This window comes from Camelina sativa, chromosome 9 (genome assembly GCF_000633955.1).
Source record: "Camelina sativa cultivar DH55 chromosome 9, Cs, whole genome shotgun sequence".
In the NCBI taxonomy this organism is placed as follows: Eukaryota; Viridiplantae; Streptophyta; class Magnoliopsida; order Brassicales; family Brassicaceae; genus Camelina; species Camelina sativa.
Window position 1 is genome coordinate 20,923,530 of NC_025693.1, and position 22,436 is coordinate 20,945,965.

At 34.2% G+C, this 22,436-nt stretch overlaps 4 protein-coding genes, 2 long non-coding RNA genes and 1 pseudogene across 8 annotated transcripts; all 7 read left to right on the forward strand.

Moving 5' to 3' along the window:
- On the forward strand, positions 239–1,810 carry LOC104715512 (putative F-box protein At1g57580). Its single transcript, XM_019230012.1, has 3 exons — positions 239–326; positions 929–1,194; positions 1,328–1,810. The coding sequence occupies exons 1-3, from the start codon at positions 239–241 to the stop codon at positions 1,808–1,810; spliced, it is 837 nt and encodes a 278-aa protein (XP_019085557.1).
- LOC109126454 lies at positions 4,957–5,557 on the forward strand (annotated as a pseudogene).
- Positions 5,654–7,326, forward strand: LOC104711580. Of its 3 annotated transcripts, none has more exons than XR_755346.2 (4): positions 5,654–6,084; positions 6,378–6,557; positions 6,656–6,739; positions 6,816–7,326. It is a non-coding gene; the product is annotated as an uncharacterized LOC104711580 (long non-coding RNA). The 3 variants fall into 3 exon arrangements; XR_755345.2 differs by having other exon boundaries at positions 5,655–6,084; positions 6,811–7,326; XR_755344.2 differs by having other exon boundaries at positions 5,658–6,084; positions 6,656–7,326.
- Positions 7,892–8,963, forward strand: LOC104711583. The gene is made up of 3 exons (XR_755349.2): positions 7,892–8,221; positions 8,393–8,493; positions 8,604–8,963. It is a non-coding gene; the product is annotated as an uncharacterized LOC104711583 (long non-coding RNA).
- Positions 10,830–12,395, forward strand: LOC104711584 (receptor for activated C kinase 1B-like). The gene has a single exon (XM_010428282.2). The coding sequence runs from the start codon at positions 10,918–10,920 to the stop codon at positions 12,325–12,327; it is 1,410 nt and encodes a 469-aa protein (XP_010426584.1). The 5' UTR covers positions 10,830–10,917; the 3' UTR covers positions 12,328–12,395.
- LOC104711585 (GDSL esterase/lipase At3g50400-like) lies at positions 13,726–15,769 on the forward strand. The gene is made up of 5 exons (XM_010428283.2): positions 13,726–14,018; positions 14,108–14,238; positions 14,455–14,700; positions 14,783–15,041; positions 15,384–15,769. Exons 1-5 carry the CDS (start codon positions 13,760–13,762, stop codon positions 15,605–15,607), a joined length of 1,119 nt encoding a protein of 372 aa, XP_010426585.1. The 5' UTR covers positions 13,726–13,759; the 3' UTR covers positions 15,608–15,769.
- LOC104715513 (GDSL esterase/lipase At3g50400-like) lies at positions 16,100–17,924 on the forward strand. The gene is made up of 5 exons (XM_010432910.1): positions 16,100–16,105; positions 16,250–16,393; positions 16,610–16,855; positions 16,938–17,196; positions 17,539–17,924. Exons 1-5 carry the CDS (start codon positions 16,100–16,102, stop codon positions 17,760–17,762), a joined length of 879 nt encoding a protein of 292 aa, XP_010431212.1. The 3' UTR covers positions 17,763–17,924.

Genomic DNA, 22,436 nt, shown 5'->3' on the forward strand with positions numbered 1-22,436 from the left:
GTTTGAAAATTAATTAAAATACAATATTTTCTAATTTTATAAAATCTAAAATGTTTACACATTTATACCTTTTATTCTATTTAACATTTTAAAATTTTAAAAAACAATATTTTCAAAAATAAGAGATCCAAAATAAGAACCTACCAATAAAAGAGAAAATTTTATCTAAGAGATCATGGTTTCTTATATTCCAAACAGTACACAATTAATTCATAAAAAATTTAAGAACTCCCCTTATATGAACCCCCCAATAAACTTGCTCTTAGGTTCGATCCCTTGTATGATCCGGAACAGGCTGCCAAGAGTTCTTGGACTGTTTATCAATGGTATATTGGTATGTGTCTTAAAAAAGAAAAAAAAAATGTAGATTCATATATTTAACGCACTTCATGCATTAATTAAGTTAATTTAATTACTATTTTTTGTCTTTTACTTTTTCGACTTACTTTAACAATTTCTTTTTTCCAATAATAAAAACTACTAAACCATTCCTTTAATTATTTATATCTTGGAAATTGCAATTAATCCTAAGCAAAACCCCTAATTTCTCCGATCATGGACAGCTTACCTTTGCATCTCCTCAACCAGCAGTGCCGGCTTAACTAGGTGGGCAGGCAGTGCGACCGCCCCGGGAGCATATACGTATGAGAAAAGGGGTAAAAAAAAAGTTTGTAAGTTAAAAGAGGCACAAAAAATAAACTTTGTAAGTTAAAGGGGCACAAAAAAAAATTTGTAAGCTAGAAAGGGGCAAAAAAAACAATTATATGAACCAAAGAGAACCAAAAAATTATTAGTAAGATTTTCTATAGATTAAGGGGCATTTATTTTTTAGTTTGCCCAGGGGCATGTAATATGTTTAAGCCAGCACTGTCAACCAGATTCTCTTAGTGGATCTCAAATCTGTGGTGATGATGGGATGTACAAATAGATCTCTCCAATCACACATATCCGAGGACCCGTATTTTAAATCAGAATACTTTTCTCTGCTCTGGCCTTCTTCTACTCTCCGTTGAGGGTGTTAATGGTGTGTGCGTTGCAAATCCTATCACAAAAAAGTTTCGATTCTTGAATCAACCCAAGTCAAGGTGTTTGCCTTGTCCTCTACCAACTGCTCGGCGAGACTCACTGATGTACATTGGGTTAGCGGTTGATCAAACTGATCGAAACACTCAAAGTTTTAAAGTTGTCTGCATAATTGAGTTGAAAAACTTGGACGAAACGACCTATAGATTCGAGATTAACGCAGGAGATTCATGGAAATTTTCGGAAACAAAGATTACTTGCAGTACAAGCGATCTCGACAACCGTATGAGAAAACCTGTTTTACTTGAACGGATCTCTTCACTGGCTACGAAACGATGGAAGCATCTTTGCTTTCAACCCGGAAACAGAGCAAGCAAGACTAATCCCGACCAGATTCCCCAAGGAACTGAGTTCGAAAACCTTGTTCGCTGCTGACAACAAGAGCCTAACTTTTATATCGGCCACAGAGGAAGTGATTTACGTTTATTCCCTCGAGAATATTCTCACTGATCCCAAGTGGGTTCTCGGGAGTCGGATCCGGAACGGAGTGCTGGACGAAAAGAGGCTGATTCGTTGGAACGTGGAAGCTTACGACGGCATATGTTTAGTGTTGAGGGAGGAGACTAAGAATGACTACGACAACTCTAGCGCACGAATGCTTCATGGGTACGACTTGAGAACTAACAGCTGGGGGCTCATGGGTTCGATAATAGTGTGGTGCAATGCAATTCTAGACTTTTTTCAGTTTGCACCGTCGTCATCTTATGTGATAGGACTTCAGGAGTAAGAGGATATGATACGGGCTTGTGATCGAAGTATCTCCTCTGTAAGATCAATTATGAGACTGGTGAGTGATGGAATTTTATCAGAAAAAAGGGGAAAACAATTTTGGGAAACATCGATAGGTCGAAGAAGATAAAAGGAAACCAATACTGTTTGAGAAAGTGAAGCCTCCGTCAAAGTTTTCGGACGTGGGAAATTCCAACACCAAAAAAAAGTTTTCGGACGTGGGAAATTCCAACAGCAACAGAAGAAGAAGAGTGGAGTCAACATGTGTCTTTTAGTCAATGAACATGTGCTAGTGCTTTTATAAGTTTTTTCTCTCTTTGTTCACTACGTTTAATATGTATGTGCTAGTTTTTAATTTGAAGTTATTAAACACTTTGCACAAGATCTCTCAAATATCTAAAACTTCAACATATATAACGACATCTAACACATCATGCTTTGAATTCTTTAACCAAAACAAAAAAAAAACTATACTATGAATCAATAAAGCATGACGAAACCTAAAGATGTTCACATGTGTGTCTACATTCAAAAAAAAAAATTAAATCAAAATTTTCATAATATATGTTTCTTCTGCTAAAACAGTACAGAAGATGTACTTTGTAAATTAATGAAAAAGTGTATATTATAAATTTTCCCTTTTCTCTTATTAATTTAGATTTGATTGATTTGTCATGCATGAAATATGTAATCAAACCTACTACAGTAAAACTTCTATTAATTATTAATAATGTTGAGACCATGACATTTTATTAATTTATAGTGATATTAGATAAATTAATAATTATTACTTTACAGTGTAAATTATTAATTTATATATATATATATATATATATATATATTTGATTGTTTAAAGTTTTTAAAATTATAAATTGAGATAATTTTAGGAAAATAAAATTAAACTTTCGAATATTGTAAATATTATGGTTTTGGAATTAAATTTATAATATCTAGAAAATATTGTTGATAATAAATTACAAATGTTATAGACAAATTCACTTATACATATGCATACATTCAAATTTATGAATATAATATCAATTGTCGTATTTTAATAGTTTGTAACTATCAAAATATAAATGATGCATATCTAGAAATTGAATTTTTTAAAAATTAGCTATTTTTATGATATGTTATACAGTTTTTTATATCATTATATCTTGAAAATACAACATAACAATTGTTTTATAAATATGAGTTTTAGGAGAAGCATACATTATTATATTACATTAATATATTTGCATATATATATATATATAAATTTACATGATTATTAATTTATGATATTATTAGGACCATATTTTACATGGGAATTTTAAAAAAAAAATATTATCTTATTATCTTATCGAATTTTGTTATTTTTTACACTGTACCGACTTGGAACTAGCCAAATTTATTAATTTATAGTATTTATTAATTTATCAAGTATTAATTTATAGAGGTTTTACTGTACCAGAAAATGGATTTATGCTGAACGGGTGGAAGGAGTTAACATGAGAATTGTGCTGAAACCATGAATGTTCTTCAATGTGTGCAACATCGACAAGAACCCTTTATCACTAGTAATCACGACCGCCACACCTCCTTTCTCATTACTTTCCATCCACACCTTCATTTGACTGATCATCAAACCAAAGTCAGTTGCGTTCTTTTCAGCTAGATTTTCAAAAAAAAAAAAAAAACAAATAAATTTTAACCCGTAAGATGAAAAAAAAACACAAAAGAACTGTAACAAAAGGTAAAAATCTGTCCATATCAATAAAATTGATCTCTCCATCGTAATAAAAGGTTTCTTTTTAAAAGAAATAAAAACGCTCAGGCGACTAGCGTTTTTAATCAGGCGACTACGGATAAATTATTGTGGGAGGAGGCCAAATCTTACTCAGTGAATTATCTGGTCCCCCCGTCTTTTACGGAGGATAGGGGATCCTCTCCCCGATGCCAAGTGGATGGTTCTTGGAAAAGTACAGACCCCTACCAGGGTTTGGGCTGGTGGTGCTGCAGTGGAGAGCTTACAACAATCCTGTTGGGAGCACGGAGTCATCGTCGGAGTCCTTCTCCTCTACATGCAGAACTACAAGCGTTGATCTGGGCTATGGAGTCTTTACTGGTGGCTGGAGTCGATTGTCAGGTTTTTGAGACGGATAGTGTGGAGCTAACGGCGATGGTGCAGGCACCGGAAGACTGGCCGACTTTCTCTAATCTGCTGGAGGATTTCTCATTGCTTCGAAGTTCCTTTCCCTCCTTCTCCCTCTCCAGGATTCCTCGCGATGACAATGTCAGGGTCGATTGCCTCGCTCGATCTTCACGAATCCTACCTTCAGTTTCTACCTTTGTAAACTCGTATCCTCCTGTTTGGGCAACCAATCATGGAGTTCTCTTTTAATTTTAATATAGTTTGGTTGAAAAAAAAAAAAAAAAAAAGAAATAAAAACGCTAAAACAGTCCTCTTATAGGATGTATTACCAAATCAGTTTCCATGTTGGAATTTGCTGCTAACGTATAAATCAAAGAATTAAGCAACAACAAGTAACAAACAAAAGGTAGAAATTTTTTTATCAGATCATGGACGGCCTACCATGGCATCTCTTTGACGAAGTTCTCTTCAGACTGGATCTCAAATCTTTGGCAGTGATGCAATGCACAAATAGAACTTTCTTATCGCATATATCCAACGACTCGTATTTTAAATCCGAATACTTTTCTCGGCTTGGATCCGGTCTAGTTCACATCTCCACGTATGGCTCTAGTTTGCTTTGCTACCACTATTTGGGTGATTCTAGGTCACCTAGAACCAAAGATAAACTAATGGTGTCTCGAATTCTAGGCTATTGCTCTGGTCTTCTTCTACTCTCTATTGATAGTCTATGTGTCCTAAATTCTCTCACAAAGAAGTTTTTATTCCTGGATCATCCTTGGTCAAGGAAAGTTCATAGTCGTCTAAATGTTTATCTTGGGGACACTATGTACATAGGGTTAGCGGTTGATCACATTGATAAATCCACTTAGAGTTTCAAAATTGTTTGCATGGCCGAGATGAGAGAGTACACCGGAACGAGGTATGAATTCGAGATTAGCGCCGGAGGTTCATGGAGATTTTCGAAAACGAAGATTAATTGCAGCCAAAGCAGTCTCGATAACCGTATGAAAAAACCTGTTTACTTGGACGGATCTCTTCACTGGCTACGAAACGACGGAAGCATCGTTGCTTTCAACCCCGAAACAGATCGAGCAAGCAAGACTAATCTTCACCAAGTTCCCTCAGGGACTTAGTTTAAAAACATTGTTTGCTGCCGACGTTAACAACCTATTGATATCGGAGACGGAGGGAGTAGTTAACGTTTACGCCCTCGAGAATACTCTCATTGATCCCAAGTGGGTCCTTGTTAGGCAGTTTAGGTACGGAGTGCTGGACGAAAAGAGGCTGATTCGTTGGAAGGTGGCAGCTTACGACGGGAAGTGTGTTTAGTGTTGAGGAAGGAGTTTTGTAAAGGCTACAATGACAATCGAGTGGTTCATGGGTACGACTTGAGAACGAACAAGTGGGGACTCATGGGTTCGATTCCAGGGAGTTGCGATGCAGCTCTAGACTGTTTTTTTGTTTACACCGTCTTCGTCATCTGTGATAGGACTTGACGAGAAGAAGGAGGAGATGATATTGGCTTGTGACGATCCAAGGATCCCTACTGTAAGATCTATTATGGGACTGGTGAGTGATCACTACAAGAAATATGAGCTTCGGTAGCAGACCTTTGTAACGCAAATTTACGAACTGCTACTAAAAGTACCAAAATCGGATGTGAACTCTATTGTAGCATTATTGTAGCGCTATTATAGCATTTGGAAAGATTTTCAATAAGCGGGATCCAAAAATCATTATTGTAGCTGGAAAATCATTGAGGAGGCAAAACACTTAACCAAATTTCTAGTTTGTCCGCCAAATTAAAACTTAGCTCATCTTTTTTTCCTCTAAGAACAACATTTATACAAAAAAAAGAAAATTCAATTCATTTATCCCTAATCTAAATCAAAGAAAAGTTCCCCTCTTCTCTCCACTTCTCCTCTCTCTCCGATCTCTACTCTCCCTCTCAGTCCCAGTCTCCGTCTCTCCACGTCCGCTCGTCGGCAATTTCTCTTCCTTCGCCGCCACCACTTTCTCCTCCATCATCTCAGCCGCCGTCACCGGAGGTGGCCATTCACGGGGTTGCCAAACTGAGTCTCATGACCAGAAACTCGCCAAATCCTTGACCTTTCCTCACTTAATCACAATTGGTACTCTTATTATGAACTAATCAATCTTCTCAAAGATACAAATTTTTAGGAATCGATGTTTCTTTGTAAGTCAATGAATTTCTCAATCTGATTTTGTGTCTGTAATATCTGGGTTTATAAAGTCTGTAACTTTTTTTTTTTTTTGCTGTCTGAAAGTTAAATATTGTTTAGCTGTTTATTACTTTACTCATGATCTTGTCCTTATGTACGATATGATAATAAATTATGTGTCTTTTTTGTTTTTGGATGTGTTTTTCACTAAACCTCAGAGTTTTGGTTTGTAAACTTTTTAGGTGTTGGATCAAAAATTGGAGCAGGGGTTTATATTCTTGTGGGAACAGTGGCGAGAGAGCATTCAAGACCTGCTCTAGCCTTTTCATTCTTTATAGCTGGTGTTTTTATAGCACTCTCTAGTCTTTTTCCTTCAGCTGGAAGTGCCTATCACTATACTCTTACATTTGCATTGGTGAAGGGTATCATTTCACTTGCTTGTTTAGTTATCTAGCAGTTTGTTGCGGTAAGGATTTGGAGCTTTTGAAGTTTTGTTTATGAATTTTGTGGGATTCTGCAGAGTTGCGTGGTTAATTGGCTGACACTGATTCTGGAATACACTCTTGGTGGTTCAACTGTTGCTCGTGGCATATCTCTAGATCTGGTATTATGATGCCCTTTGACTAATATATTCTGCAAACGGTTATGATGGATTTCTCTTATTTTCTTGGGCAGATTAGTACCTGCAATGGCTTTTACTGTTACCAATTCACACCTAATTCGCCAGACAAACCCAAGATTTGGACTGAGAACTGGCCTAGATGGTAAGTAGATTGGTCTTTGGTTCCGCTAACATTTCCTTGAATTCAGTTTCCATACAAAGTTGGAGTCTTTTGGAGATTCTTGTTCATTAGCAGGTGAATCTGATTTTTGCGGTCTGAAAAGACTTGTTCTTTTCTTCTACGTTTAAAACTTTTGGAGGCAGAGACCCTCACAGACCAGCAGACGAGGAAGTTAGTTAGCTCTGTATCATTTTGTAATCTAAATGGATTTTGGTTGTATGTTAGTATCACGGAGGAACGAATTTTGGACGTACTTCAGGAGGACCTTTTATCACTACGAGCTATGACTATGAAGCTCCGATTGATGAGTATGGTGAGTTTGTACTTTGTAAAAAAGAAGATCACTATGTAATGAGATTACTATGTAAAGAAGATCACTTTATTATATTTAGCATTTTGCAACTTTTTATAGGAAATGTATTCTGAATTATGCAAATTTTATACTGCAAACGGTTTGTGATAATTCAATAAGTTATAGATTTTCTTTTTTATCAATCTCTTAACATTCTCCAAAATCACTAAATTACATTATCAACTCACAACAACAAAAAGAATTCATGATATTTGATTTAAAGTTTATGAAATAGGATTTAGGGTTTATCTAGGGTATAGAGATTCATATGTAGAATATTTTTCTACTTCAAAATTAAGAAAAAAAAATATAACGAATTATTATTTCATACTAAAAATATAAAATAAAATAAAAATTATTACAAAATACAAATAAGGATAAAAAGTTAGTTGAATTTTTGAATTAGGATTTAGGGTTTATGCTTTGGGGTTTAGGGTATAAGAGTATATAATGTTTGAAGTATATATAAATCTACTTATAATATAAATACAAATATTAAACTTTTAATTGTAAATTATTAAATTTTCTACTTATAATAGCAATGAAAATATAGAATATTTTTATATTGTTTTATTACAAAATAGAAATAAGAATGAAAGCAATAGAGTATTTGNTCCTCTTCTCTTCGTCGATAGCTTCTCTCTATGTCCATGATTTTTCATTAGCTTGTCTTCTTTGCCTTCGAGCTACCGTTCTCATCTGTATAGACGCAACCAAAGACCAAACCCAAGGCAAAATCGGATCAATCGTAGCAATTGGAGGAAGCGAAATCACAATACCACCACCAAAAATTACTTGTTCATCGGAATCAAACACACTCAGTATCATTCTATTGTTGTCAGATTGTGACTGATTTTGGTTTCCGTTTGTTTTTCCCAGAGACAGATGCTGGTTCACTTTCTGGATTTTCAACCAAAAGCCTTTCTAATTTGAATTCTCCCCTTCTCTTCAGGTCAGATTTGTTTCGTTCTAGCTTTTGTTGTTGTGATATTCGGTTAGGTTAATGACTTGAATCTTCTGCTAATTTTTTTTCTTTCTCGTTTAGGTTATTGATTAAGATCGAAGATGAGATTTAGTATGGCTTTTCTCAGATTGATTTTGAATCTGATTTATGTATGTGTAGGAGCTGAAATGGAGACATCACATGTATATAACTCAGTTTTCCTCATGACTTGTGAAGTTCTTGGTTCCTCTTCCTCTGATCCTTCTAATAGCTTGTGTTTGGTATTTCGTTTTGTTTATTTACGTTGTGAACTTTGCAGAGAAAAACTTCAGCTGGTGATCCTGGGACCATATGTCTATCTGCTTATGTTATTTCGGTTTCTTGATTTCAGGTTGTTCAACAAAAAACTGCTTCTTGCTTGTGTTTGACAACTGTCAAGAACGAAGACAAGCTTGAGTTCAGCAAGATCCTTGAGGCATGGCAATTGTTATTGGTCTCTGCATATGCGTTATGACTCTTATGAAGAAATAGAGAGTTCACACAAAGCTAAAGGCTCTAAGGTCATCTGCTGATGGAATGGCGTTGGCTGTTAAATGGTATGAGTTGGCGATTTACTAGAGCTGCTTCGGTTTCTTTATGACTTGGTTTGGTGAAGAAATGTACTTGTCTTTTTTTTTATGACTTTGTTTGGTAATTCAAACATTTGTATTCTTTTGGGTATTTGATAGAATAATTCTATGTAAAATGTATGTTTTATAAATTCAATGTAATATTAATTTTATTTATGAATCAATTTGTAATTTATATTTTATTATTTTATGCAATATAGGTTTCAAATAATTGAAATANGGAGACATCACATGTATATAACTCAGTTTTCCTCATGACTTGTGAAGTTCTTGGTTCCTCTTCCTCTGATCCTTCTAATAGCTTGTGTTTGGTATTTCGTTTTGTTTATTTACGTTGTGAACTTTGCAGAGAAAAACTTCAGCTGGTGATCCTGGGACCATATGTCTATCTGCTTATGTTATTTCGGTTTCTTGATTTCAGGTTGTTCAACAAAAAACTGCTTCTTGCTTGTGTTTGACAACTGTCAAGAACGAAGACAAGCTTGAGTTCAGCAAGATCCTTGAGGCATGGCAATTGTTATTGGTCTCTGCATATGCGTTATGACTCTTATGAAGAAATAGAGAGTTCACACAAAGCTAAAGGCTCTAAGGTCATCTGCTGATGGAATGGCGTTGGCTGTTAAATGGTATGAGTTGGCGATTTACTAGAGCTGCTTCGGTTTCTTTATGACTTGGTTTGGTGAAGAAATGTACTTGTCTTTTTTTTTATGACTTTGTTTGGTAATTCAAACATTTGTATTCTTTTGGGTATTTGATAGAATAATTCTATGTAAAATGTATGTTTTATAAATTCAATGTAATATTAATTTTATTTATGAATCAATTTGTAATTTATATTTTATTATTTTATGCAATATAGGTTTCAAATAATTGAAATATAGCACATAATATTATACATTACAACAGCATTAACAAAATGATACAAAACAATATTTTACAGCACTAATAAAATGATACAAAACAATAGTTTATAGCATGAAATGTTTGCTATGAAAACAAACATAATAGCATGAACTAAACGCTAGTTAATAGTATTAAATAGCGGAGTATTAGCGCTATAATAGGTCAATCTATCATAGCGCGTAAAAACTGCTATGGTAGAGGGGGGGTCTACTATAGCTCCTCATTATACAGCGTTTTCAAATGTGGTACGAAAGCCCTTTACTTTAGTAGCATTTTCTGTGTGCTAGTAATGTCTATATTTCTTGTAGTGGATGCACACTCATCAGGAAAAATGGAAAAGCGATTTAGGAAAAGATCGGTCGAAGAAGCTAAAAAAAAAACCAATATTGTTGGAGAAGCATCCGTCAAAGTTTTTGGACGTGGAAAATTCCAACACAAAAAAAAAAGAGAGGAGTAGACAAAATTACTTCGTATCAGGTTTTAACAATGACCATGTGTTTTATATGTTGTCTACTTGTCTTCTCACTTTCTTCACACTACGTTTAATATGTGTGCATGCTAGTTTTTAATTTCTAAGTTATCAAACAGTTTTCACAAAATATCTCAAATATCTAAACACTACGTCAACATAACGACATCTAACACTTCTTCTATTGGAAATAACTTGAGAAAAACATGTCTATCTTATGGACCAACTACTATAAGTTCTTTAACAAGAAAAACTATTATGAATCAATAAAAGCATGATGAAACCTAAAGCTGTTCACATGTGTGTGTAATTCAACGTTTTTGAAAAAAATCATATTTTCATAATATATGTTTCTTCTACTATAACCATAGAGTAGAATAGATGAGAGGATGTACTTTTGTGAATGAAAAAGAGTAGATAATAAATTTTCATTTTTCTCCTACTAATAATATTCAATTGATTGGTCATCAAATATGTAATCAAACCTAATAATAGAAATCGGATTATACTTCCTATTCATCTCTAAAAGAATTCTATTCCGAAATAAACGGTTCCAATTTTCAAGAAACCATAAATAGAACTTTAAAAATTTCCATAAATTCCATATACACACCATCGTCCCCAACCTTTTTTCCTTCTCCATAATCGAAAAAAAATCTGTCTAAATCCAAAAAAAACAAAAACAGCACATTAATCTTCTTCTTATGTCTTCAAAACATAATAAAGGTTCAAGCAGGGATGTAAATGGCCAAGCATTTACAAAACTAACGAAAGTAGAAACCATACCAGATCCAGACATTTACGACATAACCTACGTCGACATCTCTCCCTCCGAAGGCTCCTCATCTCCATTATCCAAATCACCATGGTCCGTACAAGTCGATCCATCCGCCGTAGACTCGCCGTATCATTCGGCCAAAGGTACGGGGGATACCACAAAAGAAGAAAAAACAAACTACTCTCCAAACATTCTCCTTGGATCTCTTGTTCGCGAAGAAGGTCATATATATTCATTAGCTACATCAGGTGACTTACTCTACACGGGATCTGATTCCAAGAACATTAGGGTTTGGAAAAACAATGTTGAGTTCTCGAGTTTCAAATCGAATAGTGGATTGGTCAAGGCCATTGTACTCGCCGGAGATAAAATATTTACCGGTCATCAAGATGGGAAGATACGTGTGTGGAAAGCTTCGTCTAAAGAATCAAACGTTCACCGTCGTGTGGGTACAATGCCTAACCTACGTGATTACATAAGAAACTCCATCGTTCCTTCTTCTTACTTCAACTTCACGAGACGTAACCGTAGCAGCGCTGCGTTAGGGTTTCGACATTTAGACGCGATCTCGTGTCTCGCGTTAAGCGAAGATAAGAGGCTGTTGTACTCTGGATCTTGGGATAAAACTTTTAAAGTCTGGCGGGTTTCGGATCTGCGGTGTTTGGAATCTGTGAGCGCTCATGAAGACGCGGTGAACGCAGTCGTTTCCGGGTTTGATGGTTTGGTTTTCACCGGTTCAGCTGATGGTTCGGTTAAGGTATGGAGAAGAGAAGATCAAGCCAAGGAGACGAAACATTTTTTCTCTCAGACGTTGCTTAAACAAGACTGCGCCGTCACGGCGATCACGGTTGATCAGAGCGCGACGTTGATTTACTGCGGTTCGTCTGACGGAACCGTTAATTTTTGGGAACGAGAGAATAATATGAGAAACGGCGGCGTTTTGAAAGGACATAAACTCGCCGTGCTTTGTCTAGTGGCGGCGGGGAACTTGATGTTTAGTGGTTCAGCTGATTTAGGGATACGTGTGTGGAGGAGACCAGAAGGTGGTTGTGGTGGTGAGCATGTTTGTCTTTCGATTTTGACCGGACATGCTGGTCCGGTTAAGTGTTTGGCGGTTGAGAGAGATCAAGAATCGGCTACTGGTGAGAGAAGGTGGATTGTGTATAGTGGGAGTTTAGATAGGTCGGTCAAGATGTGGCGTGTGTCGGAGAAATCACCGCCGATGGTGAATCAGGAGTTTCGGTTGCCTGATCAGTTAAGTTGTGGTGGTGGTCCGTCGGAGTTATCGGTGGCTCCTAGCTTCTCGGCTCAAGGGAGGATTAGCCCCAAAAAGTAGTTAAAAGAATTTTTGTGTTTATAAACAACATAACTAACCAAATGTGTATGTAACTGTAATTAAAACTATATTAAAGTGATTGATCCAACAAGCTTCAAGCAAATTAATTATGCATGGAGTTCCGGTTCGCCTTAACCGGGATTATGACAATTTGTTTGAAATACAACTCTACAATTAATGGTTCAGAGAAAGAACCTTACTTCCACCGAAACTGCAAAATTTTAATCAATAAAATTTATGATTAGAGTTCATAAACTCGAATCCATAAGACAAGAATGAATTTTATAAATTGAGTTCTTTCCTTAAAAGTTAAAACACTAATGATAACATAAAATTTCATTCTTGTGTTAGTTGTCAAAATCATTACTCTTTCTTTTGAATCTAATCAGAGCTCTCAAGTCTTCTGGACCGACTCTAGCTACTCGTTTATCCGACCATGGGAATTGAAGTGGACACGAGTCATATTGTGAGTGATCTGATCATCCTTTTGGCACTATTGTTTTGTCATTTTCCATTCTTCAATCGTATGTTACTTTATAATTTTTGTTACTACTAGTCAAAGTTTCTTCTTACATAAGAAAATGGGACATGATGGATTTTGATTTTAAGTGGTCCAACGGCAATGAAGTTAATTCAACTTTCATTGAATCATTTTAATAATGTGATGTTTGGTGCGTCATGCACAACACACAACATCAGACATCATCATTAGGCCCTTTTTAATAATAATATTGATTGTTTTTCTGTAACAAATTCATCTCAGATTCAACAAACGGTTCATTAATTATTTAACATTGATCAACAAAACTATAATCACATGGATCCAACATCCAAGTAAAAGAAAAACAACAAAATTATGTACACATTTCAACATCTTATAGGTTGGTGGTGGTTCGATGGTTAAGAGATTTCACGGTCGATTCCGGTATTTAATTATAAAAAAAAAAACAAAAATCAAATCTCAATATGAAATTATATTATTTCCATGACGAATATGCATAATACTAGTTAAATGATACGTAAGTTTGAGATGCATAGCTTCGTATTTTTCTAACCAGAAAAGAAAGAAAAAAAAAATTCTCTAATTAAATAAAATACTTTAGAAGGATGATGTATTTAGAGGCTATAGAGTTAAGGAGTATAAACCATAAAACAGGGATAGTTTATTTTCAAACTTTCTAAACCATAACACACAACAGTGTTGGTGTCCTAACTTTATCTGTTTTGTAATAATAATTAAAAAAGTATTGGAAACATGTTGACCATAACAAAAGCCCTTTGTTTGTTAAACAACCCGGTTTCGAAATCTAACACATGCATGAGGTTGCGTCTCATACCTTCTTAACCAGTCAAAAGAGTTATCTATATAAACTCGTCTTTGTCAAAGAACAATAAAAACCAAAAAATTAAAAATCAGAATCATCATATATTCATGACAATGAAAAAAGCTAATTTCTTCGTCCCATTCTTCTTCTTTGGAACGATATTTTTCAGATTTGCTAGCGCAGGAGACAAAAACGCCTTAGCCGCATCATTCGTCTTCGGTGATTCACTTGTAGATGCAGGAAATAATAATTACTTTCAAACGTTGTCTAGAGCCAATAGTCCTCCTAACGGCATCGATTTCAAACCATCTCGTGGAAATCCAACCGGCCGGTTTACCAATGGTCGTACCATAGCTGACATCGTTGGTAATTTAATAAAAAATATAAATCAAAATTCATTTTTTTAATCATCATCCATGCTAATGTTTATTTAAATTTTATATTGTTGTCTATAGGAGAAAAGTTAGGGCAGCCAAGTTATGCAGTACCTTATTTAGCACCAAATGCAAGTGGTGAAGCAATATTAAATGGTGTGAGCTATGCATCAGGTGCTGGTGGAATTCTCAATGCTACAGGAAGTGTATTTGTAAGCCTCTTCGTGTCCATGCACACATTATCCTGTCGTATATTACGTGTCACGTTTGGTTGGTGGAAAAAGTTTACATAAAATTCTATATTAATTATTTTTAGAAATATGTGTTAAATTTTGCTTTTTGACTCAAATTTATGTTTGGTTGTGTACACACATATGCAAATGGACTTGTGTATATGTTTTACAATTTGAAAAATTACGATTTTGTAGGGGAATCGATTAGGAATGGACATACAAGTTGATTACTTTACCAGTACAAGGAAACAGTTTGATAAGCTTTTAGGTGAAGATAAGGCTAAAGATTACATTAGAAAGTCATTATTCTCCATAGTCATCGGTTCAAATGATTTTCTCAACAACTATCTAGTCCCTTTCGTCGCTGCTCAAGCAAGGCTAACACAAACTCCTGATAGTTTTGTTGATGACATGATTAGTCACCTCCGCAACCAGCTCAAGGTAAGTTACACAACTTACATTTGACAAAAGTTATTATACGTAGTTAATGTTAATTGTACGTTTGTAAAAAAATCAAATGTAGAGATTATATGATTTGGACGCTCGGAAATTTGTGGTGGGAAATGTGGCTCCAATTGGATGTATACCGTACCAGAAATCGATCAATCAACTGCAAGATAAACAGTGTGTTGATTTGGCAAACAAATTGGCTCTTCAGTACAATGCTCGTCTCAAAGATCTCTTGATGGTGGAATTGAAAGACAGTTTCAAAGACGCACACTTCGTTCATGCCAACGTTTATGATTTATTCATGGACCTCATTGTCAACTTCAAAAACTACGGTAATTAAGATTATATACTATAGGCCCATGGGCCTTTCAAAAACATCTAGTGACCACTTAAGTGTTGGATTTTAGTAAGAGGAGAAAAACTTAGTATATATTATAGCATTGCATGGTTTTGAGTTTTTGACTACTTTTGAACAATGTTGCGTAATTTGTAGAGTATTAGGTTTTTGTATAAAGTTTAGCCTTGTTAAATCCTAATAATATCCTAGTATGAGTTAGTTGTTAAGATTTTAGATATCCGTTAACATTCATTTTAGGATTGTTTCTTTGACTAATCATAAATAATGTTAATTACGAAATTAATATGTTGTTGTGGAAAATGAATGATGGATATAGGGTTTAGGACGGCGAGTGAGGCGTGCTGTGAGACGAAAGGGAGATTGGCGGGGATATTGCCATGTGGACCAACGTCGAGCCTTTGTACGGACCGGTCAAAGCATGTCTTCTGGGACGCGTACCATCCTACCGAAGCCGCTAATCTTCTCATTGCTGACAAATTGCTTTACGGTGACTCCAAATTCGTTACTCCCTTTAACGTCCTCCACCTTCGTGATCTTTGAGATTTTACCCTTTTTGTCTTTTTTTTTTTAAAAAAATGTAATTTCTTTTTCGACTGTTGTGAGTATCTTTTTTTTTTTTTTAATGGTTATATATATTACCTATAAAAACATGTTTTCATCTTTTTCATGATTCAAATTATATTGTAGAATTGTGGTTTGTTTCATAATGTGTTCCAGCGCAACAAATTTAAGCCATATGGTTTAACGTTTGAAGTTGATACTATTATAGAGAGATATTTGTCTTGTCTTTGTCTTGGAATCTACAAGTGTCGGATACTAAGAATCACACACTAGTCTAAATGAGTAGAAGAACTCAGTCACATTTTTTAAAGAAAAAAAACAAAGCAAAATTATAGAAAAGCGAAGGGAATAATCAGTTATATACTTGTTTATTTTTGGTAACCGAGGATAAAAAAACTATTGGACCGTTGGGTTAATGCCATAAAAGATAAACGTGAAAAAGACGAAGCTAGCCCTCTTTGGCTCTCTTTCATGCACGTTCAAAGGACACACAAAAAAAAAACGTACCCATTGGATTGGATCAATTGGAATCAGAAAACAGAGTGGATTGAGGAAGAAAAAGACAAGAAGAAAGAGAGGGAGGGAATAAGGGGGAGGGTGTCAGTGGTTTTGATCTGATAGGACCGGTCCGGAGTCCAGACCCGAATATCCGACAACGAAAGGACTGCTGCAAAAACAAATAGGACACATCGTCCCATAGCACCAACACACACAAACCATGACCACACCACACCAAACCTCTCTCTCTTNACAGGAAGTGTATTTGTAAGCCTCTTCGTGTCCATGCACACATTATCCTGTCGTATATTACGTGTCACGTTTGGTTGGTGGAAAAAGTTTACATAAAATTCTATATTAATTATTTTTAGAAATATGTGTTAAATTTTGCTTTTTGACTCAAATTTATGTTTGGTTGTGTACACACATATGCAAATGGACTTGTGTATATGTTTTACAATTTGAAAAATTACGATTTTGTAGGGGAATCGATTAGGAATGGACATACAAGTTGATTACTTTACCAGTACAAGGAAACAGTTTGATAAGCTTTTAGGTGAAGATAAGGCTAAAGATTACATTAGAAAGTCATTATTCTCCATAGTCATCGGTTCAAATGATTTTCTCAACAACTATCTAGTCCCTTTCGTCGCTGCTCAAGCAAGGCTAACACAAACTCCTGATAGTTTTGTTGATGACATGATTAGTCACCTCCGCAACCAGCTCAAGGTAAGTTACACAACTTACATTTGACAAAAGTTATTATACGTAGTTAATGTTAATTGTACGTTTGTAAAAAAATCAAATGTAGAGATTATATGATTTGGACGCTCGGAAATTTGTGGTGGGAAATGTGGCTCCAATTGGATGTATACCGTACCAGAAATCGATCAATCAACTGCAAGATAAACAGTGTGTTGATTTGGCAAACAAATTGGCTCTTCAGTACAATGCTCGTCTCAAAGATCTCTTGATGGTGGAATTGAAAGACAGTTTCAAAGACGCACACTTCGTTCATGCCAACGTTTATGATTTATTCATGGACCTCATTGTCAACTTCAAAAACTACGGTAATTAAGATTATATACTATAGGCCCATGGGCCTTTCAAAAACATCTAGTGACCACTTAAGTGTTGGATTTTAGTAAGAGGAGAAAAACTTAGTATATATTATAGCATTGCATGGTTTTGAGTTTTTGACTACTTTTGAACAATGTTGCGTAATTTGTAGAGTATTAGGTTTTTGTATAAAGTTTAGCCTTGTTAAATCCTAATAATATCCTAGTATGAGTTAGTTGTTAAGATTTTAGATATCCGTTAACATTCATTTTAGGATTGTTTCTTTGACTAATCATAAATAATGTTAATTACGAAATTAATATGTTGTTGTGGAAAATGAATGATGGATATAGGGTTTAGGACGGCGAGTGAGGCGTGCTGTGAGACGAAAGGGAGATTGGCGGGGATATTGCCATGTGGACCAACATCGAGCCTTTGTACGGACCGGTCAAAGCATGTCTTCTGGGACGCGTACCATCCTACCGAAGCGGCTAATCTTCTCATTGCTGACAAATTGCTTTACGGTGACTCCAAATTCGTTACTCCCTTTAACGTCCTCCACCTTCGTGATCTTTGAGATTTTACCCTTTTTGTCTTTTTTTTTTTAAAAAAATGTAATTTCTTTTTCGACTGTTGTGAGTATCTTTTTTTTTTTTTTAATGGTTATATATATTACCTATAAAAACATGTTTTCATCTTTTTCATGATTCAAATTATATTGTAGAATTGTGGTTTGTTTCATAATGTGTTCCAGCGCAACAAATTTAAGCCATATGGTTTAACGTTTGAAGTTGATACTATTATAGAGAGATATTTGTCTTGTCTTTGTCTTGGAATCTACAAGTGTCGGATACTAAGAATCACACACTAGTCTAAATGAGTAGAAGAACTCAGTCACATTTTTTAAAGAAAAAAAACAAAGCAAAATTATAGAAAAGCGAAGGGAATAATCAGTTATATACTTGTTTATTTTTGGTAACCGAGGATAAAAAAACTATTGGACCGTTGGGTTAATGCCATAAAAGATAAACGTGAAAAAGACGAAGCTAGCCCTCTTTGGCTCTCTTTCATGCACGTTCAAAGGACACACAAAAAAAAAACGTACCCATTGGATTGGATCAATTGGAATCAGAAAACAGAGTGGATTGAGGAAGAAAAAGACAAGAAGAAAGAGAGGGAGGGAATAAGGGGGAGGGTGTCAGTGGTTTTGATCTGATAGGACCGGTCCGGAGTCCAGACCCGAATATCCGACAACGAAAGGACTGCTGCAAAAACAAATAGGACACATCGTCCCATAGCACCAACACACACAAACCATGACCACACCACACCAAACCTCTCTCTCTCTCTCTCTCTTTCTACAAGTTTCGTTGTTTTTGGGTGTGAAAGCGACTTGAGAGAAGAGAGAGAAAGTCGTTGAAGTGGGGGAAGAGGTGGCTCAGTAGTGTCAAGTGTGGGTCATATCATCCTCCGGCCGCGCGTGCTTATCCACCTCCTTCGACCCCGACCCCGACAGCTTCACTCTTGTCTCCTTGACCAGTTTTGTTTTTTTCTTCTCTCTCTCTTACCCGTTTTGCTACGTAACGTACGTATTTGTAAGGTTTTTGTCACAACATTTATATAGACCAGACCAGTATGAGAATACTATACTTTAAAAACAAATAAAAACATACTAGGATTTGTTTGTCTTAATCATCTTCTGAGTCTTATAGGGTATCTCTTGACGTTCTTAAAAGTCGTCAATAATAATATATTTCTATACATTTGTTTGTTTATAAAGAAAAGATAAGAACGAACGAGAAATGCGGAGAGAGACAGAATGATGGGAAGGTCGGGACAAGGCGTGAAGAATTATTATCACACAATTTTCCTCTGATTGCGGACTCTTCCTTATCTCTCTATTAACAAGTTCTTCAATCTCTATTTCGAACTAAACATGAAGCCATCCTACTACTCTAGATCATACACTCATTTGTCATACCCTCAAGTTGTTCAAATTGTCATGCTCATCTTATATGTTTTCCATATGTAACAAAATGTAAAAAACGAGATCATTTAGTTTAAAACGGATGAGTATCTTATGAACAACTTTTTTTTATTTGTATTTTTACTACTTATTTTAGAAAAGGTTATATGTTTGTTTTCGTCCTATGATGTTTACTTTAAAATCTTAGTATAATAAAATATATATTGCTTAGATTTAGTGTGTTTATTGTGGTCCTTGAGAGATCAAACTCCACTACAAATTTGGTTGTTGTATATTGACTAAGATAGATTCGGATTGGGAAAAATGTCATTAAAATCATGAACTTTCAAATTTTGGCCATTTAAAACATGAACTTTTTTGTAGGCCATTTAAAACATCAACTTTCGTTGACTAGCTTTTTTAAACATGAAGTTTCGTTGACCAGGCCAAAAAAGACATGACGTTAAATCCGATAATTGACCTACAAACAGACGTTACTATGCCGTTAATCACTCCGTTACTAACAAAACGACGTTGTTTTGATGGAAGTTTTAATTCGAAAAGTGTCATTTAAACCATGAACTTTTAAATACAGGCCATTTAAACCATGAACTTGTAAATATATGTTATTTAAACCATGAACTTGTAAATGTATGTCATTTAAACCATGAACTTTCAAATTTATGTTATGTAAATCATAATACATAAAAATGGTGATCAATCTTTTAAACTCTAGTGCAGTACCTAAAACAAGATGATCAATCCTTCAGACTCTAGTGTAGTGTCCTAATAAATGAAAAAGACTCAAGAAAAAAACAAAAAGACACAAAATACATGACAAAGATCGAAAAAGAATGATGAACTGATGTTCTTCTCTCTCTTTCTCAGAATCGCATCATGAGGCAGAGTCGAAGAAAGAAGAGATAAACTAAACTAGGGTTAAACGGGTTAGCCGATTAAGCTTATATACTTCTACAGTTTCTAATAAACCAATCGATTCGATTACCGAGTCAAACCAAAATCCGGTTATTCAAATCAATTGCACCGAACGATTAAGCTTTCTCTCTTCGATTTGCTCCGATAACCAAAATTTTTAGGTTGTCTGGTTTTTACCGAATGTCCAGGGCGAGTTCATGGTTTCAATGACATAAATTAAAAGTTCATGGTTTAAATGACATACATTTACAAGTTCATGATCTAAATGGCCTATATTTAAAAGTTCAAGNTAAATGGCCTATATTTAAAAGTTCATGGTTTAAATGACATTATTTCAAACTAAAACTTCAATTAAAACGATGTCGTTTTGTCAGTAACGGAGTGATTAACGGCATAGTAACATCTGTTAGTAGGTCAACTATCGGATTTAACGTCATGTCTATTTTGGCCTGGTCAATGAAACTTCATGTTTAAAAAAACTAGTCAACGAAAGTTGATGTTTTAAATGGCCTACAACAAAGTTCATGTTTTAAGTTGCCAAAATTTGAAAGTTCATGATTTTAATGACATTTTTCCCGATTCTGATTCGCTTGTTATAATCAAATCAACGTAATAATTTCTAACGCGAATGTAAGTTATATAGTTTGATCAATGATCATTCGTAGTAATACAAATTTAGTGATGAAAACACGAGCATAGTCCACACCGCCCACCGCCACTACCGTTTTAAAATTAAAAACACAAAAATAGATAAGCGACTGTGTCACCTGTCTATATATAGTTTGAATTAAAATTTGTAAAAGTATTCGAAAGAGAACAATCGATAAATAGAGTAATAAACAAACAAAAGGTTTCTGGTACATTACAATATAGTATTGTCTTTTCTAAGACAGCGAACAAATGAAACAAGATCAAATTTTTTTGGAATTTAATTTCAAAAGCCTGCGTGATTGATCCAACAAATTATAAAACAATACTTTAATTTTCGTTCTCAAATAAAGTAATACAATAAATCCAATTATCCATTTTTCAAATATTTTTTTTTGTAACGAAGACGATAGAAAAACGTGTCCCTTGTTTCCAACTTTCTGGAACATTCGTTTTATTCTTTTTTAATTGCCGATGAGTTACGCTTACGATACAAAACTATTGATTTTTTTGTTTTTGTTTTTATGAATTACACAAATTTGAATAAAAACTATACTTTATAAGTTCTGAGATTGGATATATTTTTTTTTTTGAGCAAAACAAAAATATTGGAGAAAAGCAAAATCAGTAGGGAAAAAAGCTTAAAAATACCTCATCTATTTTTTATTTGGACGTTTAATACCTCGTCTTTTTTGGTTGGAAGAAAAATACATCATTTAATTAAAACGTGCGATTTAATACCTAAACTAATAAATTTTGTTAGTTTCATACCTACGATTTGTTGACAAAAATAAAATTCCGTTTTTACCCTTACTATATCAATTAATAATTAATTTTAAATGATATGACATTACTTTATAAGTTTATCTGAATTAAAATTATTTTATTTTGATTACAATTTTGTTTTAAATATTTAAATAAAATTCTGTTTTTACCCTTACTATATCAATTAATAATTAATTTTAAATGATATGACATTAATTTATAAGTTTATTTGAATTAGAATTAATTTTATTTTAAAAATTTTATTTTAAATATTTAAATAAACTTCCATTTTTACCCTTACTATATCAATTAATAATTAATTTTAAATGATATGACATTAATTTATAAGTTTATTTGAATTAAAATTAATTTTATTTTAATTAATTTATAAGTGTATTTGAATTAAAATTAATTTTATTTTATGTTAAATGATATGACCAAGTCTGTGAAAGCGAGAGAGGAGAATAAACATGAATTAGAGTTTGATGAAGATAATTGTATTTTTTTGTAAAACAAAATTGTAATTAAAATAAATAATAATTCAAATAAACTTATAAATTAATGTCATATTATTTAAAATTAATTATTATTTGATATAGTAAGGGTAAAAACGGAATTATATTTTTGTCAAAAAAACGTAGGTATGAAACTGACAAAATTTATTAGTTTAGGTATTAAATCACATCTTTTAATTAAATGATGCATTTTTCTTCTAACAGAAAAAACGAGATATTAAACGTCCAAATAAAAAATAGATGAGGTATTTTTAAGCTTTTTTCCCTTTAGCTAGTGGAGTATTTATATAAATTTATTATATATAAGCATGAAAAATTGAAAGAATCTCAAAAGATAAATGTAGAATTACTTGGAAATGACCGTACACATTGATAACCTCAATAGTCGTTTAACCTGTGTTGCCTACTGCGACCTACTCTA

What these genes read in the sequence shown, in the direction of transcription:
- LOC104715512 (XM_019230012.1), top strand. Translation starts at nt 239, where the DNA reads ATGAACCCCCCAATAAACTTGCTCTTAGGTTCGATCCCTTGTATGATC. An exon ending in TCTTGGACTGTTTATCAATG is followed by an intron (nt 327 to 928) that starts GTATATTGGTAT and finishes ATGTACAAATAG; the next exon opens with ATCTCTCCAATCACACATAT. An exon ending in GTTTTAAAGTTGTCTGCATA is followed by an intron (nt 1,195 to 1,327) that starts ATTGAGTTGAAA and finishes AACCTGTTTTAC; the next exon opens with TTGAACGGATCTCTTCACTG.
- LOC104711584 (XM_010428282.2), top strand. Translation starts at nt 10,918, where the DNA reads ATGTCTTCAAAACATAATAAAGGTTCAAGCAGGGATGTAAATGGCCAA.
- LOC104711585 (XM_010428283.2), top strand. Translation starts at nt 13,760, where the DNA reads ATGACAATGAAAAAAGCTAATTTCTTCGTCCCATTCTTCTTCTTTGGA. An exon ending in TACCATAGCTGACATCGTTG is followed by an intron (nt 14,019 to 14,107) that starts GTAATTTAATAA and finishes TGTTGTCTATAG; the next exon opens with GAGAAAAGTTAGGGCAGCCA. An exon ending in ATGCTACAGGAAGTGTATTT is followed by an intron (nt 14,239 to 14,454) that starts GTAAGCCTCTTC and finishes ACGATTTTGTAG; the next exon opens with GGGAATCGATTAGGAATGGA.